Source organism: Chrysochloris asiatica, unplaced genomic scaffold, assembly GCF_000296735.1.
Source record: "Chrysochloris asiatica unplaced genomic scaffold, ChrAsi1.0 scaffold00206, whole genome shotgun sequence".
NCBI classification, from domain to species: domain Eukaryota; kingdom Metazoa; phylum Chordata; class Mammalia; order Afrosoricida; family Chrysochloridae; genus Chrysochloris; species Chrysochloris asiatica.
The window spans coordinates 297,711-317,686 of record NW_006408724.1 but is presented as its reverse complement, the minus strand read 5'-3'; the positions used below and the strand labels follow the sequence as shown (position 1 = coordinate 317,686).

Below are 19,976 nucleotides of genomic sequence, written 5' to 3'. Positions count from 1 at the left end.
CTACAAAGGCAAGAAGTGACTGGCTTACAAGCTTTTAAAAGGGAACCTAGATCCAGAGGGCCTGGAGGAAGGTAGAATCTCCAGTGAGTAGTATTCAATCTGACTAGGCGGGGCTGATGCAATGAAACGCAGACGGGTCACTTGTGATACAATAGTGAATGATTGTTATCAGGATTGATTGTGAGAGTCAGAAATGTAAAGGTAGACATTTTATAGCAAGGAGGGGCGTGATTCACTTTTCAGTCTTGGAGCGGAGGTCCCTAGGACCATCAAGGGAGAAGAACAGGGAGCGGGACCCTACCCAGAGAAGCAGTGATGCCTGAAATGGAGCCAGAGCTGATGACGTGGAGTGATGGAGCAGCTGGAGACTTTAGATCCAGAGAGGGAGAGCGACTGAAGACCTGGGGGGTACGGGGGAAGGATTGCATGGAAGGAATTGTAACCATGAATGTAAAACTAATGTTCTCCCATGTAAACTGTCACATAATACACAATAAAATATTTAAGAAAAAAAAAAAAAAAAAACCCTATGGAGACAGTTCCACCCCAAAACACATGGAGTCACCAAGAGTTGTAACTGACTGAGCCACCATTGGTTTGGTTCTGGTTTGGGCCTCAGTCTTCAAAAGTACTCAGTACATAATCCCTGTTCTTTTTAAATATGGTAACAGAAATTCAGGAACAAAATACAAATGATTTGTAATTCAATTCCTCCTAAGGGCCATGACAGGAATGCAATTCTAGAGATAGCCATGTGAATACCACTGAAAGCTCGAGAACTTAAAACAAAAGAGTTAAAGGGCCCGTTTAACAGGCTGGAGTGTATTCCTTTACCTCCACTTGGGGAGTAGATTTAAACTTGCTTTGAATACCTTTTTGATTTGTTTAACAGCTGTGAACATATCAGAGCAAATCTTAACCACTGCCATTACTGATGGGAATAATTTCGATGTCATAGTCTCTTTAATGGTGTCTACATTTTCTCCAAGTAATGGAAAAGTAACCATATAAAAACAAAGAGTAACAACACCGCTGGGATGGGCAGATGGTATCGGAAGAGACTTTAAGCAGTTTATTAACCTGTAATTGTAGGTAAATGAGTACATTTACCATATATCGAGTTTTTCCCCTCTTCCTGGTAATTTCACCAGCATTAACCAAGAAGAGAAAATGCAGGGCCTGCTGCCAGATTGCTGTTCTGACTCATAGTGACCCTGTATAGGGTTTCCTGGAACAGCTGATGGATTTGAACTGCTGACCTTTAGATTATCAGTTCAGTATTTATTTCACAGCACCACACAGGGTTGGTTGCAGAGTAACTATTTTTTACAAGGGTTTGCTTTGAGCTAAGTTATTTGTAGGTTGGGGGAAGCTTGGGGCACCATGAGACCAGCTGTTGAAATGTGTATCCCCAAGGACATGCAAATTACCCCAAGTTGACGTTTCACTGTGAGACCAGATAACTCAAGCTCCCGAGGCCTAATCATGTAGGTGCCATGGAGTCAACTCTGGCTCAGGGTGACCCATATGTGTGAGTAGGACTATGTTCTACACAATCTTTAATGAGTCTTTTTGGGTGGTCTTCCTTTCAAGATGTCTCTAAGTGGATTCCAACCTTCAACTTTTCAGTTAGCAGCCGAGCTTGTTAATTATTTTCTCCTCCCAGGGACTCTAAGGGGCTTAAAGATTCTAGCAATTGAGAGAACTGGGAGACCTAAATATCTGTGCACTTAGGATCCATGACCAGAAACTTCACATTGGCTACAGCAGGAACCACACAAAGTCATATTCAGGGTCAGTCACTTGCTGCTATTTATGCACGATGGCTAGTATTTCTTTCTGCCTCAAGACCAGCCTTTTCCTCTAGCTCTAGTGAAGGAGCTCTGGTAACGTAGTGGTTGCGAATCAGGCTGCTAATCTCAACGTCAGCAGTTTGAAACTACCAGCTGCTCTGCGGAAGAAAGAAGAGGCTTTCTGCTCCTGTAAAGATTCACAGCCTCAGAAACCCTGTACACAGCATCGCTATGCGTCGGAACTGACTGGACAGCACTCAACAACATTGAAGATTGGTCTTTCTTATGGGCGGCAGGCTTTTATTTTCAGTTACCTCCTGAACAGCTCCATATGGGTGCTTCAAACTGAGCAGGTCCAAAGGCAAATTCATTACCTTCACAAAAGTCCCTGACCTTTCCAAGCTTCTATGATACTATCAAATCTGTGACATTATTATCCACTCAACCCTATAGGCTTCGAGAGTGAGTCAAACAGTATTGCTACTAAGGTGCATGGGTTTATTCCAAATAGTGTTTAAATATGTCTCTGCAATTAGTGGATTGTTGTTGTTAAGTGCCATCAAGTAGGTTTCGATTGATATCACCCTGTATGGGTTTCCAAGGAGTAGCTGGTGAGCTTGAAACGCCAACTTTGTGCTTCAAACCAACTTTGCACTCCAGCACATCAACCCGCTGCACCACACCAGGACTCCAATCAGTGGATAGCTGCCGACAAGTTCTCTCAGTAATGCATTAGTCTTAGTCTCATTGGGGTGCCTTAAAAAGAAAAAAAAAGGTCCAGTAAATCTCCTGGACCAGGTCAGTTCAAGGCGGAGAGGTCACCTCAGAAGGTTATGGTGGCTATTTTGGGTATGCCAAAGTCTCGACAAGAGTCCTGGTGTGGCACTGTAGGATAAGCACCAGATTGCAAGGTTGGTTTGAATCACAAGGTCACTAGTGCAAACTCACCATCCCCTCCTTGGAAACCCTGTACAGCGTTGCTATGAGTGGAAACCGACTTGAAGGTACTTAACAACAAGTCTGGACAGGTTTTCTCAAAGGGCACCGGATGATCATGGGGGCTTATTAGGAAGAAGTTTTAAGAAAATTGAAAAATGCATTTGTGACCAAAATGCCAGGAAAGTTGTGCCGAGGCATTTTTTCTCGTTGCAACAATGCACCTGCTCATTCTTTGAGGGTGTCTTAGGAGAATTTTCTTGTGAAACCTTCCTCCATCCACCCCTACAGCCCAGATTCTGTCCCTTCAGGCTTGTTTTTGTTCCTTAAACTCAAAGAACATTGAAAAGAAATATGATTTGAGTTCCTTGAGGATTCCCAAACTGCCATTTTATTCCCAGAGGAAAGATTGTTGTTGTTAAAGAGATGGAAACACCACCTCCGCTAATGTATAATCCTAGATGCGGGTATGTTGAGAAGCAACAGCTTCATGTTTTTGTTTTATAAAGGTTTCTATTATTTTTATAGCAATACATGTTGACTGATTATCCTTGCTTTTATCAGTCTTGATGTCTTTCTTTACACTTGGTGTTATGAGCCGTGGAGTCAGTTCCAACTCATAGCGACCCTGTACAGGGTTTCCGAGGCTGTAAATCTTCACAGGAAGCCTCATCTTTCTCCCGCAGAGCAGCTGGTAGTGTCGAACTGCTGACCGTGAGATTATCAGCCCAGTTCATAACCACTATGCTACCAGAGTCCTCAAATTCTCTGCTGCTGCTTCACCCACTTCACCTACCCACCTCTACCCTTCCCTGTCCTCTACTCTTATTACCACAACTCCAAGTAGTAAAAAACGTTATTTGAACTTAGTAACAGACTCCATAAAGGGTTATAACCTTTATCCCAGCCACAGAAGACTGGCTCCAACCAACTACCATCTTGAGTTCCTAGGATCCAGTTAGCTGAGCACTCCAGTAACAAAACACCAAGAGTATGTTCGCTTAAACAGAGAGAGGAGGCAGATTCTACACCCTAGGTGAACTCTACATCTTTACCTTGATTTTCTGCCTAGAAGAAAGAATTCACAACATACAGCTTGGTGCCTTCCTAGGGATGCCCCAGACTATTTTCTCCTAAAGGAGTGTGAGATGATTAACTGTCTTCATAAAAGACCCGGAATGTGCTTGGATCCCTGAAGGAGCTTCTGTCCAGCTGGACAGGAGTATAGTCAACCCTTTACAGCCTCGTCTTAGTCATCACTCAGATGCTGGGGGTTACTGCTCGGGACCACAAAGCTTGAACCACAAGGTTGGCGGTTCAAGCTCACCCAGCTGCTCCTTGGAAACTCTATACACGGTTGACTCAGTGACACCTAACAACAGCCTCCTTGAGTCCTGGTGTGGCATTGCAGAATAATGCACTGAGCCTCAAAGTCAGTTTGAATTTCATGGTTGGCAGATCAAAACCACCAGCCGCTCTTTGGAAACCCTCTACTGGGTCACTATTAGTTGGGACCAGCTCAACAGCACTTAACAACAACACCCTCGGCTCTCCAGTGTCCTACAGCCGCTCTCCTCCAGTGTAAACAAATCAGCACCTGCATCACAGATGGAGAGTTAGTCTTCAGGGAACAGGAATAGACACCACCTTATAAAAGAGGACCATAGAAAAAATCACCTGCTATAAGCCAAGTTTTAGGAATTCAGAGTGTCAATCCTAACCCTGCATCACTGAATATCTCAGCTGTGGTTCCCATGCCTGGATGAGCTCTTATCTCGCATGTTTGTATTCCATCGTAATGTTCAGTCAACACATCTGTGAGCAGAGGGCGGAGTTACTACCTAAATCCAACAGATGAGGAAAAGTAAGACCCATACCAATTAAATACTTTAATTTGAACTCATAGAATGCTGCTTCACCCTATAAGCAAAAATAAGTTTCCTTTAATAAGCATTTCCTCATTAAAGGGTCTAGGGGAAATTTTCAGAATGGCAGGGTGGAGAATTTAAGAACCTGCCTCTTCATCAAATGGTTGTTTCACCTAACAAGGACCTGGTCCCTCCAGTTCCTCATCAGTCAAATCATTAGCATAGTGGCTTTAGGTCTTAATAGGGTAAAAAGCACAGAAAGAAGGGAACTATTCATTATTAAGTGCCTGTCCATTATTAAAGGATCTCTGGTAGCATAGTGGATTGTGAGCTGGGCTGTTATCGAAAGGTCAGCAGTTCAAATCTACCAGATGTTCCACAGGAGAAGGATGAGGGTTTCTGCTTCCATAAAGATTTACAGCCTTGGAAACCTTGCCACAGGGTCGCGATGAGTGGGAACCAACTCTGTGGCACACCACCACCACCATCCATCATTAGGAGTCTTAGTGTGGTGCTGTAGGATCCGCACTGGTTTGATAACCACAAGGTTTGGCAGTTCAAACCCACAGGGTCACTATGAGTAGGAACTGACTCTACAGCACTTAACATTAACGACAAGTGATACTGTGGGTTGGGCACTGAGCTGCTAACTGCAAGGCCAATGGTATCAAACCCACTGACCACTCCAAGGAAGAAAGATGAGACTTTCTGCTCCTGTAAAGACTTTATAGTCTCAGAAACCTTACGTATCAGTTCTACTCTGTCCTATAGGGTTGCTCTGAGTTGGAATTGACTTAATAGCACTGGGTTGTTTTTTTATTTGTTTTTAGATTCATTACTAAAAGTCGTTTGGGCAGGCCATCGGTTAAGCTCTCTATTGCTAACCAGAAAATTATCAGTTCAAATCCACTCAGTGACTCCATAAGATAAAGACCTGGAAATCTGCTCCCATAAAGATTTTAGTCTAAAAAACTCTATGGGATAGTCCTACTCAGTTGTTTCATGTCAGTATGAGTCAGAATCAGCTTAACAGCACCTAACAAGAGCAACAAGATCCAGTAGTATGCATGAGCATTGATCTTCACAGCAACCCTTGAAGCAGGTTTTCTTAGTCCCAGTTAAAGATGGTTAGGCCATCTCACCTCCCAGCATGGCTAGTAAGTATGCAGCCAAGATTAAATCTTAGTTACCTGACCCCAAAAGGCATGCCCTGCCCACACGCCACGCTGTCTCTGCCTCCAGACATGAAAGGCGCCACCACAATTGGATACCAGAGACACCATTGATTCCTGTACGGGCAGAACAAAAGGCAATCAAGATCACTGACCCTGGCCCACCTCAGGTTCCGTACCTGTTACATCTGCAGGACCAGGTGTCCATCTGCAAAGGTGGTGTTACAGCAGGTGTATACACAGCACAGGTGAGGGGGGCTGAGGAGAGCAGCCTTTCAGACTGATGCCTCTGTTCTAGATCGCCCCCTGCAGGGCAAAGCCACAGTCACAAAACTTGGAGGCCCTGCACTCAAGGTCTGTGGAAAACTTCACAAAGGACGAGGAAGCCTCATCCTACATGATAAAGCACTTTTTCAGAAGATGAGAAATCTAGTAGTGGTTACGAGTCGGGTTACTAACCTCAACAGTTTGAAACTTTTGGCCGTTCCCCAGGAGAAAGATGAAACTTTCTGCTCCTGTAAAGATTCACAGCCTCAGAAAGCCTGTACACAGCCATTATGAGTAGGAATCGACTCCACAGCACACAACCAATCAACCAACCAAGTCCCACTTTGGAAGATCTTGTCACTTCCTGACAGCAGTGAACATACGTGGGAAGTTGTTTGACCCTGAACAGTGCTGTTTTCTTTTTCCAGGAAGAAATTTCTCCTGGTGCCACTGGAAACTTGTCATTGTCCTGAATATCTTTACTGCTTAGACCTTAAGAATTAAAATCCACTCTCACTGTCACTTCACCTAATAGTGCTGTAGCTTTCTTCCTTGCTGGCTCCTACGTCACTCACCACTATCGATTAATTTTTTTTTATTCACAAATTTCATTAAACACTTACTCAGAAGCCCTATGGCATAGTAGTTAAGGACTGAAAGGCCAGTGGTTTAAACCCACCAGCCACCACTCCTCAGGAGAAAAATGTGTCAATGGGCTTTCCGTAAAGATTACAGTCATGGATACCATATGGGGCAGTTCTGCTTTGTCGAAGAGACCCACTTTGACTTAGAATCGATTCGATGGCAGTGGGTTTGGGGTTTTTGCTTTTTTGTTTTGGTATATTCTAGACACAAATTTTAGGAGCTAAGAATAGAACAATGAGCAAAATAGACAAAATCCCAATTCTTAAACGCAACTGCGTATCTTTTCTTTCCAACTTTCAAGATCACTTCAGCCCCAGTCGATCTTCATTTCTTTGCCAGTTCAATCCAAATCCAATTGGACACCATTCCAACCATACTCTTTGCTGTTCATTCTCTCTCTCTCCCCTACACAAACGTGCACACGCACACACACTACTCTAGGATTAACTCAGTCCAGCTATATACATCTTTTATTTTTGCCGTTGAACTGCTGACTATGATTAAAAATAATTGAAAATTCACACACCTGCAGCAGGCTGGTGCATGACTCACTATGCCTCCAATAGTGCTAGCTAGGTCTCTCAGGTGTGACTGCCCAGGGGAGTCTGTGTTCCCCACAAAGTCTTCATCTGTTACTGAAAACCAGATGCTCACCCGACTTCCTCCCATTGTTTATGATTTTATAGCAGAAGGCATGAGGGAGCTCCTTCCACTTCCTTACTCCCAGACCCCACAGATATAACTGTGTCTACGCCGCTGGTTATGATGGCCTCCCTACTCACACACAGCCACATAAGCCCGCCTCAGAAGAGGGAGCCTTCTCCCATCATCCAAGGTTAACGAGTCCACACGTGTTCCAATTCCAGCCCTTGTTCAACCTTAGAGACCTTGCTGCCTTGAGTCTTTCCTCGCTTCCTTTCTGTCTTCAGCTTCTCATTCTTCATGACGTTTCCACTTCATGTCCAAGTCTCTCTCTCTCTCTCTCCCACCCTGTAGCAACTGTCAGAATCGGCTCTACAGCAGTGAGTTTGGTTTGGGAGGACTCGAATCCACTGCAGCTACTACCCTTTGCATCTCTTCCGTTCACACAAGGTTTAGGAAGACAGGTGTTCACTGCTGTCTTCCTCCCTCACACCTCATTCATCTCTTAGTGTGTGGCAGGCAGTCCAGCGTCTGTTCTCATCATACCACCTCACTGTTCATCAAAGTCTCTCGTGGGTTTTAGACCCCCATTTCTATAAACACTTTCTGCCTCCCTCTAGCATGACCCTTTGCAGCTGTGGCCTCTGTTGAACATTTTCTCCCTTCCACCTTCTCTTTGGCCCCTCTGTCGCTAGTTCAACTATAGTTTCTCCTCCTTTGCTCACCTATGAATTTCCATCTTGCTTGCTTGATCTCACTCCTAATGTAAAATTCCACACCCACTCATGGGTGTCAGAACTAGAGACTCAGATCTTTGCCCCCAGACCTAATGTCTATCCCCACTCTGTTCATTGTCATACACATGCGAGTGCAGCCTGAGTCATATTAAGTTGTTACCTTTCTGCCCCCACACTTGCTCCTCTGTTTGCCTGGCCTCCCTCTCTCTATAATTGGCATCACCACCCATCCAGGCCCCAAGCCAGAAACCTAAGGGTCAGCCTTGATGTTGCCGTCTCTCTCTCACCTGCTCCCTTCTGTTCTCTCAGTCCAGTCCCTGTTAGTTCTGCCTCTTACATAACTCTTGTATCTATTCTTTTTTTCCAGTCACACCCCGTCAGCTGTAATTCGGGCCCTGAGAAACCTCTGCTGGTGTTGAAATAACTTCTGGTTTCTCTATTCTGGTCTTGGCCACTCCTAGTCTCTTCTATATATTATCATGGGACATCTTTCAGAAATTCTCACCTGATCCTGTGCTCATAATAGTTTATGTCTATGTTTCCCTAGTGGTGCTGTGGAGTCCTGGTGTGGTGCTATGAGTTAATGCGCTGGACTGCAGGTACAGGGTCAGTTTGAACCACAGGGTCAGCAGTTCAAGCTCTCTAGCTGCTCCTTGGAAACCCCATACAGGGTTGCTATGGATCAGAACTGACTCAACGACACTTAACAACATTGTTTATATTCAGCATGTGTGCATGTATATGTATATATATAAATATACTATTCTTAGCATATCCTGTATGATTTGACTTCTGCTTACCTGTACAGCTTCATCTTTCCCCACTTCCTTACCACTCACACACACACACACACACACACACACTTTGTCCAACCTTCACTCTGTGGCCAATATCACTTCTGACTTCACCCCAGTGCACAAAACAAATCATTACTGCTACCAGGCAAGTTCCCCGCAAGCTTACAATACAAATCAAGAAAGCGCATAAGGGAGATGTTTTTCCTGCACATCTGGGTTTGCTTCTTTGTGTAATTCAGCCATGTGTCTCTCTATCTCTGTCCATGTTCACTGTTTGTAAGGAAATAATTAGAGATTAGATTTGTCTCAAATTTAGAGTTTTGCAATCAACTGATGTGAGTGTTAGAAAAACAGAAATACTAAAGTGAGGAAAAGCCAGGTCACTCTCATGGGGGGAGAGAGACTCGCAGCCAAGTTCATGGCCTGATTGTAATGTCTTTCTTGGCTGACGGAAACAGCAATTGCTATTTCCTGTCACTCACAGTAACAGCAATGGCGTGCATCTAAACTGGGTGCCTGCTACCCAGAAGTTGCTATATTGCAACCGCCTGTCCAGGCATAAACTCCCAGTTAAGATTTTAGAACTATTGAGATTCTGAACAGTAGAGAAATGGTTGTCAGCTGAAACTCATGGCAATTATCTTTCTAATTATTACTGCTCTTTTCTGCTACCAAAAGTCAACATTCCAAATGTGACACTTGTGTTCATTGCGAAATGAAATCACTGGTCCATTTAATTAACACTTGCTGAAAATATTCAGTGATTCCCACATGCCAGGGTGTGTGTGTGAGGGGGAAGAGGAGGAGCAAGGGGGCTGATGTCATCTATTTGGGCTCTTGCCATCTGACTGGACCATCTTCAGTCTATTGCAGACTGTGACTTCCACGAGTTAAAGGAAAATCGGACTCCCGGTGCATATACATGATGAGGAGCTCTGGTAGCGTAGTGGTTACGAATCGGGCTGCTAACCTCTCAAGGTCGGTAGTTCGAAATTACCAGCTGTTCCATGGGAGAAAGATGAGGCTTTCTGCTCCTGTAAAGATTTACAGCCTTGGAAACCCTGTACAGGGTCACTATGAGTCAGAACTGACTCCACAGTATACCACCACCACCACCATATACATGATAACCTAGCATATGTGTATTCTTGCTTCAAACTCTCTGATAAGATATTCTCAGGACGATACTGCTTGGGACTGTACTCTGCTACTGAGAAGCCTTGGTGGTGCCATGAGTTAAGCATTGGGCTGTTCATCAAAAGGTCAGGGTTCACTGAAAATACCAGTAGAGAAGGAGTCTCCACCTCAAGTACCATGCTATCCCCTCTGTACACAAGGTAGATAGGGATGGGCAACTTAGACACTGGCTACCTAAAATGAGGGGGCGGTAAAGGCACAAAGTGACTAGCTTAGAAGTTTCCAAGAGCGAGTTCAGTTTCAGTGTATGGAGGAAGGTAGAATCCCCACTGAATAGTTTTCATCTTGTCTAGATGGTTAAGGTGAAAAGAGATGGGGATAAGATTCTTATGATTCAGAGTGAGTGAGTAATTGTTACCATGACTAACTGCAACTGTCACAACTGTAACAAAAAGGGGGGAGTAGTTAACCTTTTAGTCTAGGAAGAGAGGACCCAGACCATCAAGGGAGAAAAGCATGAGCGGAATGTGTGACCCTATCCAGAGAAGCCGTGACAACAGAGATGGAAGCAGAGATGATGACATGGAGAAATAGAACAGCTGAATACTCTAGACTCATGGAAAGAGGAAGACTGTGTGCTGGTGGACAGGAGGCAGGCTTGCAGAATGTACCCTTTGGTTGTTTAAATGGTTGTATATTCCTGAGAGTTTTTGTGTACATCCAAAAAAGAACAGGGAATAGAAGCAAATACTGATGAATGATGATGCACAGAGAGGAGTTGCAATGAAATGATGAGTGTAAAACCGATGTTCTCACATGTACACTATCACTCAATTCACAATAAAAAACTTTAAGAAAAAAAAAAAGGTCAGCTGTTCTCACGCATCAGCTGCTCTGCAGGAGAAAGATGAGGCAGTGTACCCCATAAAAATTTGCAGCCTTGGAAAAATCCTAATGGGCAGTTTTATTCTGCCTTATAGGCTCAGCAGCAGTGGGCTTGGGGTTTGGTGGGGTTTGTTCTGCTGCTAGTGTGGGTGGACTATTACTAAGGGAACTAGGTTTTCCCTCAGCCTGAATAGTGCTCCCTTTTGACACAAAAAGAGCCCTAAGATTCAGTCCTGCCAAGTGTACCCAAGAACCAGACTTAGAGTTGTCTCTGCAGAGCCTCTGAACCTAAGGGGAAATCATTTGTTTGCTTGCATTTACCCAGAGAATTCAGATTTTCTTTGTGAAGGAGGCTTTGCAGAAAACCCTCCTTGCTGGCACTGGTGTGTAAGGAAATGCAACATTGCCACCTACTGCCAAAAGGAGGACTTTGGACAAAGCTTGTGAACTTCAAAAGAAAAGAGCAGATTTTTTAAATAAGAAAAAGAAAATCTCAACTTTGAACCCTAACCACCAGCATTTCACTTAGGTAGTGTCTCTCAGGCACACTCTTAGGGTACACTGAGGCTTGGGGTGTGGCTTGAGATGCCTGAGTCTGAGTTCTCCCTGTTGTGTCCCATTGAGTTGATTCGGAATTGAATCACAGAGCCCCCATGTGACAGAGTAGAACTGCCCTCTAGTGTTTCCTAGGCACTTAACAACAGCAACAATCTGTACTGGAGTCGTGGTGTGGTGCTATAGGATAAACACTGGACTGCTAACTATAGGTCTGCTGTTCAAACCCATCAGCTGTTCCTTGGAAACCCTATACAGGACCACGATGCGTCAGAATAGTCTCACGGGCACTTAATAACAGCAGTCTTTACAGGCAGTGTCCTGGTGAAACAGTGAGTTAATAAAACAGTGAGTTAAGGTTGGCGATTCGAACCAACCAACAGATCCTAGGGAGAAAGATGAGCCGGTCGGCTTCTGTAAAGATTTGCAGTTTTAGAAACTCTATAGGACTTCTCCATGTCCTTTAGGATCCCTGTGACTCAAACAGTAGTGTGTTTGTTTGTTTGTTTGTTTAATTTTTATGAGAGTAGATGGCCAGGACTTTTCTCTGTTGGAGTCAGTGATTGGTGGGTTCGAACCACCGACCTTTCAGAGTGCTGATTTTCTTTAGACTTTTCTGTATATGTGTTCTTTAGACTTTGTGTGTGTGTGTGTGTGTGTGTGTGTGTGTGTGTGTGTGAAATACCTATAACAAAACATTTTCCAATCCAGCAATTTTTACATGTATACTTCAGTCACATTGATTACAGTCCTCATGTATACAACCTTATCATTATCTGTTTCCAAATGATCCCATCACCATTAGCAGAAACTCAGTGCCCCCCGAAGCAGGGACTCCCCCTTCCTTCTTTCCATCCCTGCTACCCACTAATAAGCTTTGGTCCCTGTGCATTTGTTCTTTGGAAGTTTTTTGGGTTTTCCCCCACCCTTGGCTGTAATCTTTTTAAAAGAAAAAAAAAATGTCTTCAGGTGAAAGTTTGCATATCAAGTTAGTTTTCCAATCAACAGTTCATATTGATTGTTCCCTGAGCTTCCCCACATCTGTCTTACTCTCCCCATTTCCACCCTGTGTTTCCCTGCCCTTCCCTGCCTTTTCATCTTTGCTTTGGGGCAGATGTTGTGTTTTTGATCTCTTACAGGGGCTTATTCTACTAAGGAGGCTGTAGGCATTTTTGATTCACCTGTTCCCTTAATGCACATGGAAAGTTCTGGATACACTAAAATATCCAAAGTTGCAGAACAATACCAGGGCAGACCTCACAGGCTTTTCCAGACTGTTGTCTTGGTGACGAAGCTTCACAGGAAACCACCTTCCAGACACCAGGGAGTGATTTTTTCTCCCACTTAGAATGCTCTAGCTATTTTCTCGCTTTACCTGCCTCTTTCATAGCCACACAACAGAGAACTGTATGTTATAACAAAGGTGTAGAATATGCCACCTCATTTCCATTTTCCATTATTAGAGAATTGAAAAGCAAATGTTACATTACTTAATATACTGTTGTGGGAAAATTGGATGAGGGAGGTGGATAGAGGAGAGAAGGTCTTTACTCCCTCATTCTCCAAAGTGAAACAAAAGGCCTTAGTACATATGACATTGCTTCAGAAAACTGTCATTTCAGACCCAGCAGGTTGAAACTCAGAATGATTATTTTAGTAATAAGGTCAGTGCCATGAGTCCTAGTGTGGCGCTGTAGGGTAAGTAATGGATGGCTAACCACAAGGTTGGTGGGTCATATCCTCCGGCCGCTCCTTGGAAACCTTATACAGGGTCGCTATGAGTCAGAACTGAGTCAGTGACACTTAACAAGGACAGTGTCAAGCTCAGGAATCCTCGTTGCCTCGTTGCCTTGCTATTAGCCCACAAGGTTGTTGGTGATGTGTGTCGTGCAGTATTCTGACTGCAGTATCCTGACTCATAAGGACCTCGTCTGACAGAAGATAACTCCCCCCAGGGTTTCCTAGGCTGTAGACTTGAAGGCATTTAACAACAATAGCAATCTTTATGGGAGTCCTGGTGTGGCACTGTAGGATAAGCACTCCACCGTAACATCAATTTGAACCACCATCCGCTCCTCAGAAAACCCTATACAGGGTCACTATGGGTCGGAACCGACTCAACAGCAGGTAACAACAAAATAACAACAAATGCAACCATCTTTACAGAAGCCCATCAGCAAGATTTTGTTCTCTTGTGGGGTCACTTGGTGGGTTTAAACCACCAAACTTTTAGTTAGCAGCTGAGCTTTTAACCTTTGCACTGTAACTAGCAGCTATGTTTTAACAACTTTCCATGTGACTAGGAGTCCTGGTATGGTGCTGTAGGATAAGCACCAGCCTGCTAACTTTAAGGTCAGCAGTTCAAACCCACCTCCCGCTCCTCAGAAACCCTATGCAGGGTTGAGAGAAGCCAGAACTAACTCAGTGGCACTTCACGACAATAACAGTGGAAGAAGGAGCGATGGAGTACATGCATGGAACATAAGACCCCATTAGTTAGAACTTTGTGACATCTGGGAGATTTCAAATGATTTCTTCTTCTCCCTCCTGCAATGCATTCACAGGCCATTTTGCCTTCCAGTGAGACCTCCAACCTCTGAGTGTCAAGAAGCGTTCTGAATCCCAACCTGTCATTGGTAGATACCAGATAAGCTTATCTTTGTGCCTGTACAGTTTGTTAGTTCTTAGGATATACAAATGAATGGACTTTGGTCCTAGCCCTCCACGGGATTATAGCCTATGGGAAAGACGAAGTAAACCAAGAGCAAGAGGAGGAGTTTTGCTATGGGGAAAGTAAGCAGAGCCCCCAGAACCGTCTCTGGGAGTGCTGATCCTGAGCAAGGGCTGAGGGAATTAAATGGGGGATGGGCTGTAGTAGAGGGAGGCAGAGATAAGATTCATTTATACCCAGTTATACTATAAGTCATCAAACTGAACCACAGGCATTTTGTGAACCACTACGCCTGGGCTCTGATCCTGAACCCACAGGATCTCTTCTCTCTGTGTCTTTCTCTCTCTTGCCCTCCTCCTGGTCTGCCTTCTTCCCAATGAGTTTTCTATTCTGACTACCCTTTGGCAAAAGTACTTTCTAAAGGACCACTCAATTTCAGTTACATCAAACTTAACCCATTTTGGTTTTTCAGGTCTAGGATTTGCCTCTGTGTTTGCGTGCTCCACTGTTAGGGACTGAAAGTGTGTGTGGCCACCCTGCGCACACATCCAGTGTTCTTACTGTAAAGGGGATCCCATCAGCCAGCTCACTCATGTCCAGCCTTTGCAAAACTGTGAACCCACACCTAATGGAATTGTACTAATATCTGTTGATGGGGAAAAAATTCTATTAATATCTGAAGTTACTCTAGATCCATTCACAAATCTAAATGAGTTTGTATTGTATTCCCTACAACAGTCTCAGCACACATTTGGAAAATGATAAAAAACAAAATGAAACAAACAAAAAAACGCATTGTTTACCGAGTCTTTCAACTCAGGTTGTCAACCGATGGGCTGTGGGCTCGGCCTCACCTACAGACTCATTTTGAATGACTCAATACTTTATTGGGTTTTTGGTTTTTGCTGCTGTTGCTACTGTTTGGATTTGAATTTGTTTCCACTATGTATGAACCATGCGGCTTCCTAGTGGAAGAAACACCTTTTTCAGACTAGAAAACAGGAGCCCAGTGAGATTATGCAACTTATTCCAAGCCACCCATAGTGGCACCCAAACACACCAAACAGTGACACTGCCTTTGACCACCATAGTTCCTGCCTTTTCCCATCGCACCTCCTTCCCCCGTCTCCTCTCGGAACACCTACTTTCCAAGAGCCAGGTATCCTGAGCCCCCATGATCTAATAAGGAGTCCTACTGGTGAAGTGGGTTATGCATTAGGCTGCTAACCACAAGGTTGTCAGTTTGAATGTACCAGCGTGAGAAAGAGTTACAGACATGGAAACCCTATACAAGCTGGCTATGAGTCGGAACCGACTGTGGCATACAACCACCCCCACCAGGGTCTAATCCCATACCCAGTGCAATCTTGACCGCCACTCCCAGGAGCTACCTTCCAATCATTTCCTCTCGCCCTCATGAGAAACCCTGCTCCCTCCTGCAGCTGCTTCTGAGACAAATACAAAGGCATTACCTGATGAAAGAATTGTGTCACCGCTGCAGTCAGTGTGGAAAGCCTCCTTTAATAGAAACCTACATAATTTCGGCATGTTTTATTTTGCAAAAAATAAATCAATGAGAACAGTCTGCACTATGAATGGATAAAACTTCAGTTCTCATTTGGATTCACATACATTACTATCACAGTGTTTTGAACACAGACCACAGTTCCCTAGATATGCAGGACCTAAACCACGCCTCACCCCCTCCTGGAAGACATGGAGTAGCCGTTTCAAAGAGATACGTCATTCCTTTATCCCAGTAAGCAGAGGGAATTACCATTTTTTAAAAATCCAAGTCAACCATGATTAGGACAAAAAATAAAGGGATCAAAGCAAACATTATGACAAACTAGGAAGCAGGCAAAGAGGAAAATATAGATGGTCCATTTACTTCTTTTCCAAAACCGATGACAAAACTTGTGTTACAGTGAAGGCTGTTAGGCATGATGATCCGAAACCAACATAAATGTACTAGGAAACCAGTTTGTTTTCGTAGGAAAGTGATTGGTGGTACCTTGTTCTTTTGTTCCTTTGGGAGTTCCAGTCCTCATCTCGAAACATGTAGCTTGAGGGAATGGTTGATTTTCTGCTCCCGCTGTTTCTGTGGTTTACTAGCAGTTTTTCTCTTGCAGGTTCTATATAGAAAGCATTTCATACCTGAAGGATAACGCCACCATTGAGCTCTTCTTTCTGAATGCTAAATCCTGTATCTACAAGGTAAGAACCTTCTCGGCCTGTTCAGAGTTGCTCATTGAAATCTGAATGCATCGTTTGGATCTGGGAATCCCAATTTGCTACCTCTTAGTACATTTATTTCCATGATGAGTGTGTTAAATGCAGTTTCCAAATTAATCACGATAAGGCAGTGACAACTTCACGAAACTGAAAGCATATGTTTAATGAAGTGCCTCATGATTCCGTCCGTGTGATTTTAAACTCCTTGAAGATGGTCCTTAACCTGATTTTAAGGGTCTCCTCAACCCGGCAATAGAGACAAAGGGGAGACATAGTAAGTACGAGGAACCTGCCTACTTAGATCTCACAAATGTGAATGAACTTCTTATTACCAAGTGCATGTATATGTAATCAATGTTTTAAGTGTTCTGACAGCGTCTCTCAAAGGGAACACTAGTCGCACGTTGGTTTATTTGGCATCCAGCTATTCCCAAATGCCTGCAGTGCATCCCTTTCATTGAAGAACCAAAAATGCTTACACCCCACACCTGGGAAGAGTGGCTTGCAGAACACTACTCAGATTAAGGTCCACACTGGTTGGTGGTAGTGGTAGTAGAGTGCCATGGAGTCAGTGCTAACTAGGTTTTCCTAGGCTGTAAATCACTATGAGAGCAGAAAGTCTCATCTTTCTTCCACAGAGTAGCTGGTAGGTTTGAACTGCTGACCTTGCAGTTAGCAGTTCAACTTGTATCCCACTATGCTATCAGAGCTCCTTAAGCACCATACTAGAAGATATTTCATGTGCATATCCACCTTCCTTTCATCCATCATAAATGTATGCTTTCTCAAGTCACATCAGGTAGGCTCAGAGCAATTGTAAGAGCAGAACAGTTAATAATATTAAGGTCTCATGGTGTGCAGCCTTGCTGCTGGGGGATATGGGAAATGTCTGGCTGATTGTTTGCAGCTCCCTTTGAGCAAATATTGTATTTTATCTGTTTACCATATGAGGAAGATGAGCACAGGAATGTTACCAGATTTGCCAAGGTCACATAGCCACTGAATGTCAAAGTCAGGGTTTAAACATGGTCAGCCAGACTCCCGACCACAAAGCCCAGCCCTCCTCTGCACCCTGGATCAGAGGCTCTCCTTAAAGTGGAGAATGTCCAAACAGAACATCGTGAAACCTCAAAGCCAAATGCACCTGCATGTAAAGTTGTCATGGATGTATTCATATGTAACTAAACTCGTATTTGCAGGGTTGCAACTATTTTTGATAGAACATACATGCATACACACACACACATTGAAATGGTATATCAGCCATCACTTTTTGTTCTCAAAGCCCTTCAGTGTACAAACATTGCCCAGGAAGTGTTCAAAGTGATAGAGGACCTTGTGGTGATCCCGTTCAATTCTATGAAAGGCCTTCAGGTGCTGAGCTCAACTCAGCTCAAACTCAGAGAGCTCAGAGTGCAGGGTTTGGGAGTTTTGCTGAATAGAGCATAAAGGCACTGAGCATAGTTCCAGGTAGTTGTGAATGACTTCGTCTCTCTAAACTCCCACTTTCTCTTGGTAAAGTGGAAAGGACAATACTAACCTTACATACCTCACAGATTGTTGTTAAGTACCATCAAGTCCGTTCCAACTCATAGAGACCCTGCATAGGGTTTCCCAGGAGTGGCTGGTGGGTTTGAACTGCTGATCTCGGGTTTAGCAATATGGTACTTATCCTACAGAGCCACACCAGGACTCCTCACAGATTGTAAGTTGCAGTTGTCTACAGAAAACTCCTCGGAAACCTTTATACAGGGTTGCTATGAGTTGGAACCCACTCTTTGACACTTAACAATTATGAATAGGAAAGCACTTTGCAAAAGTTCAGAAATTAAAATGAGCATTGTCCACCAGGGGGCAGACTTGGGCAGCAAAGTAGCTAGAAAGCCGCGCGCTGAGTCTTTGAAAGCACCTTCAAATAGGGTGAGTTTTTTTAAAAAAAACAGACATTGCCATTGCTGTGGGGTTGCTTCCAACTCATAGCGATCCTATAGGACAGAGTAGAATTGCCACAGAGAGTTTCATCTTTACAGAAGCAGACTGCCACATCTTGCTCCTGTGGAGCAGCTGGTGAGTTTAAACCCCAACCTTTTGGTTGGCAGATGAGCACTTAACCATTGTGTCATTGGGTGTTGCCAAAAATCGTACTTATTACAGACACTTGGGTAAAAGGAGAGCCAACATTTGCCTCTCAAGGTTGTTCCGTGTAGACATAAATTCTGAGCTGGAGCTGAAGGTCAGACATGGATAAGACCCTGGGAGAGTTCCCACAACTAAATATCACAGATTGCAGCAGTGAAGGTGACAATGCACTGGGAGCCAGCCCCATTTAGGAACAAGGTGTTGATAGTATGCACCTTCTGTGTGCATCCATCATTACAGAACCCTAGCTCACTCGTGCCAGGATCTGTACTAGGACCTAGAACTAGCGATGTATGTTGTTGTTTGTGAGTGCCGTCAAGTTGATTCTGACTCATAGTGACTCTGTATAGGGTTTCCGAGGAGTGGCTGGTGAGCTTGAACTGCTGACTTTGCAGTTCAGTCCAGCGCATTAACCCACAGTGGTACACCAGGACCTGGAGACCAGATAGCAGCATAAAACCACCAATCACTTCCTTGATTAAAAGCCATATTTTCACTTGCATAAATTTACACATAGAGTTTACAACAGCAACAACAACAAAAAACCACAGATCATCTTTTTAGGGCCTCATAACCTCTAAGTGAGTCCTGGTGTGACACTGTTGGATAAACACTGGACTCCAAAGTCGGTTTGAACCACAAGATCAACAGTTCAGACCCACCAGCTGCTTTTGGATACCCTACTTAGGGTCCCTATGAGTTGAAACCAACTTGAAGGCACTTAGCAAGAACAACAACCTCTACGTGAGGTAAAGCAGCTGTACAGAGGAGGAAACGTGTTCAAAGAGGTGAAGTGACTTACTGGAAGATAAAAAAGTTCCAAGTGTTTGAGCAGTAGGAGACCTGGTTAAACACAGTTGTAAGTATTTGAAGATAATGGGAAGCGTGTAGCAGACATGACCCTATAGGGCCAATTAGAAGTGTGCCTCAGGGTTTCCAAGACTATAAATCATTATGATGCCGACTGCCTCATCTTTCTTAGGAGGAGCAGCTGGTGGATTCAAACCGTCAACTTTACAGTTAGCAACCCAGTGCTTTGTTCACAGTGTCACCACTGCTTCTAGCAGAGTGGTTAGGTGTAGATTTTCTGGGTCTCCTTCCCAGCTATGCTAATTGTTATTGTTGTTGTTGTTGTTGTTGTTGTTAAGTGCCGTCAAGTCTGTTCCGACCCACAGCGACACTGTTTAGGGTGTCTGAGAAGCGACTGGTGAGCCTGAACCACCCACCTTGTGGTTCAAACTGGCTTTGCAGTCCAGTGCATGAACCCACAGTGCCACACCAGGACTCCAGGCCCTGCCATTTAGTAAATGCAATAAATGTGGACAATTTATGCAGTGTCTCCAAGCTTGGTTTTTCTCTTCGGTTGAACAAGGACGTTAAAAGGTCCTGCCCACTGCCTTATTGTGAAGAGTAAGTGAGATGAAGCGTATAAGTGCTTAGCATTGTGCCAGACACATTATCTTCACTGTGGCACTAGAGCTTGGATTCAAACCGGAG

The 19,976-nt window shown here is 44.1% G+C and overlaps 1 protein-coding gene across 1 annotated transcript in view; it reads left to right on the top strand.

Annotated features, from left to right (window-relative positions):
- Window positions 1-19,976, top strand: part of FRMD4A (FERM domain containing 4A) — a 422,369-nt gene that overhangs the window by 260,034 nt on the left and 142,359 nt on the right. The window contains exon 5 of the mRNA XM_006872593.1: window positions 16,238-16,322. Coding sequence (XP_006872655.1) covers window positions 16,238-16,322 — 85 coding nt within the window. The remainder of the gene's footprint in view (window positions 1-16,237; window positions 16,323-19,976) is intronic.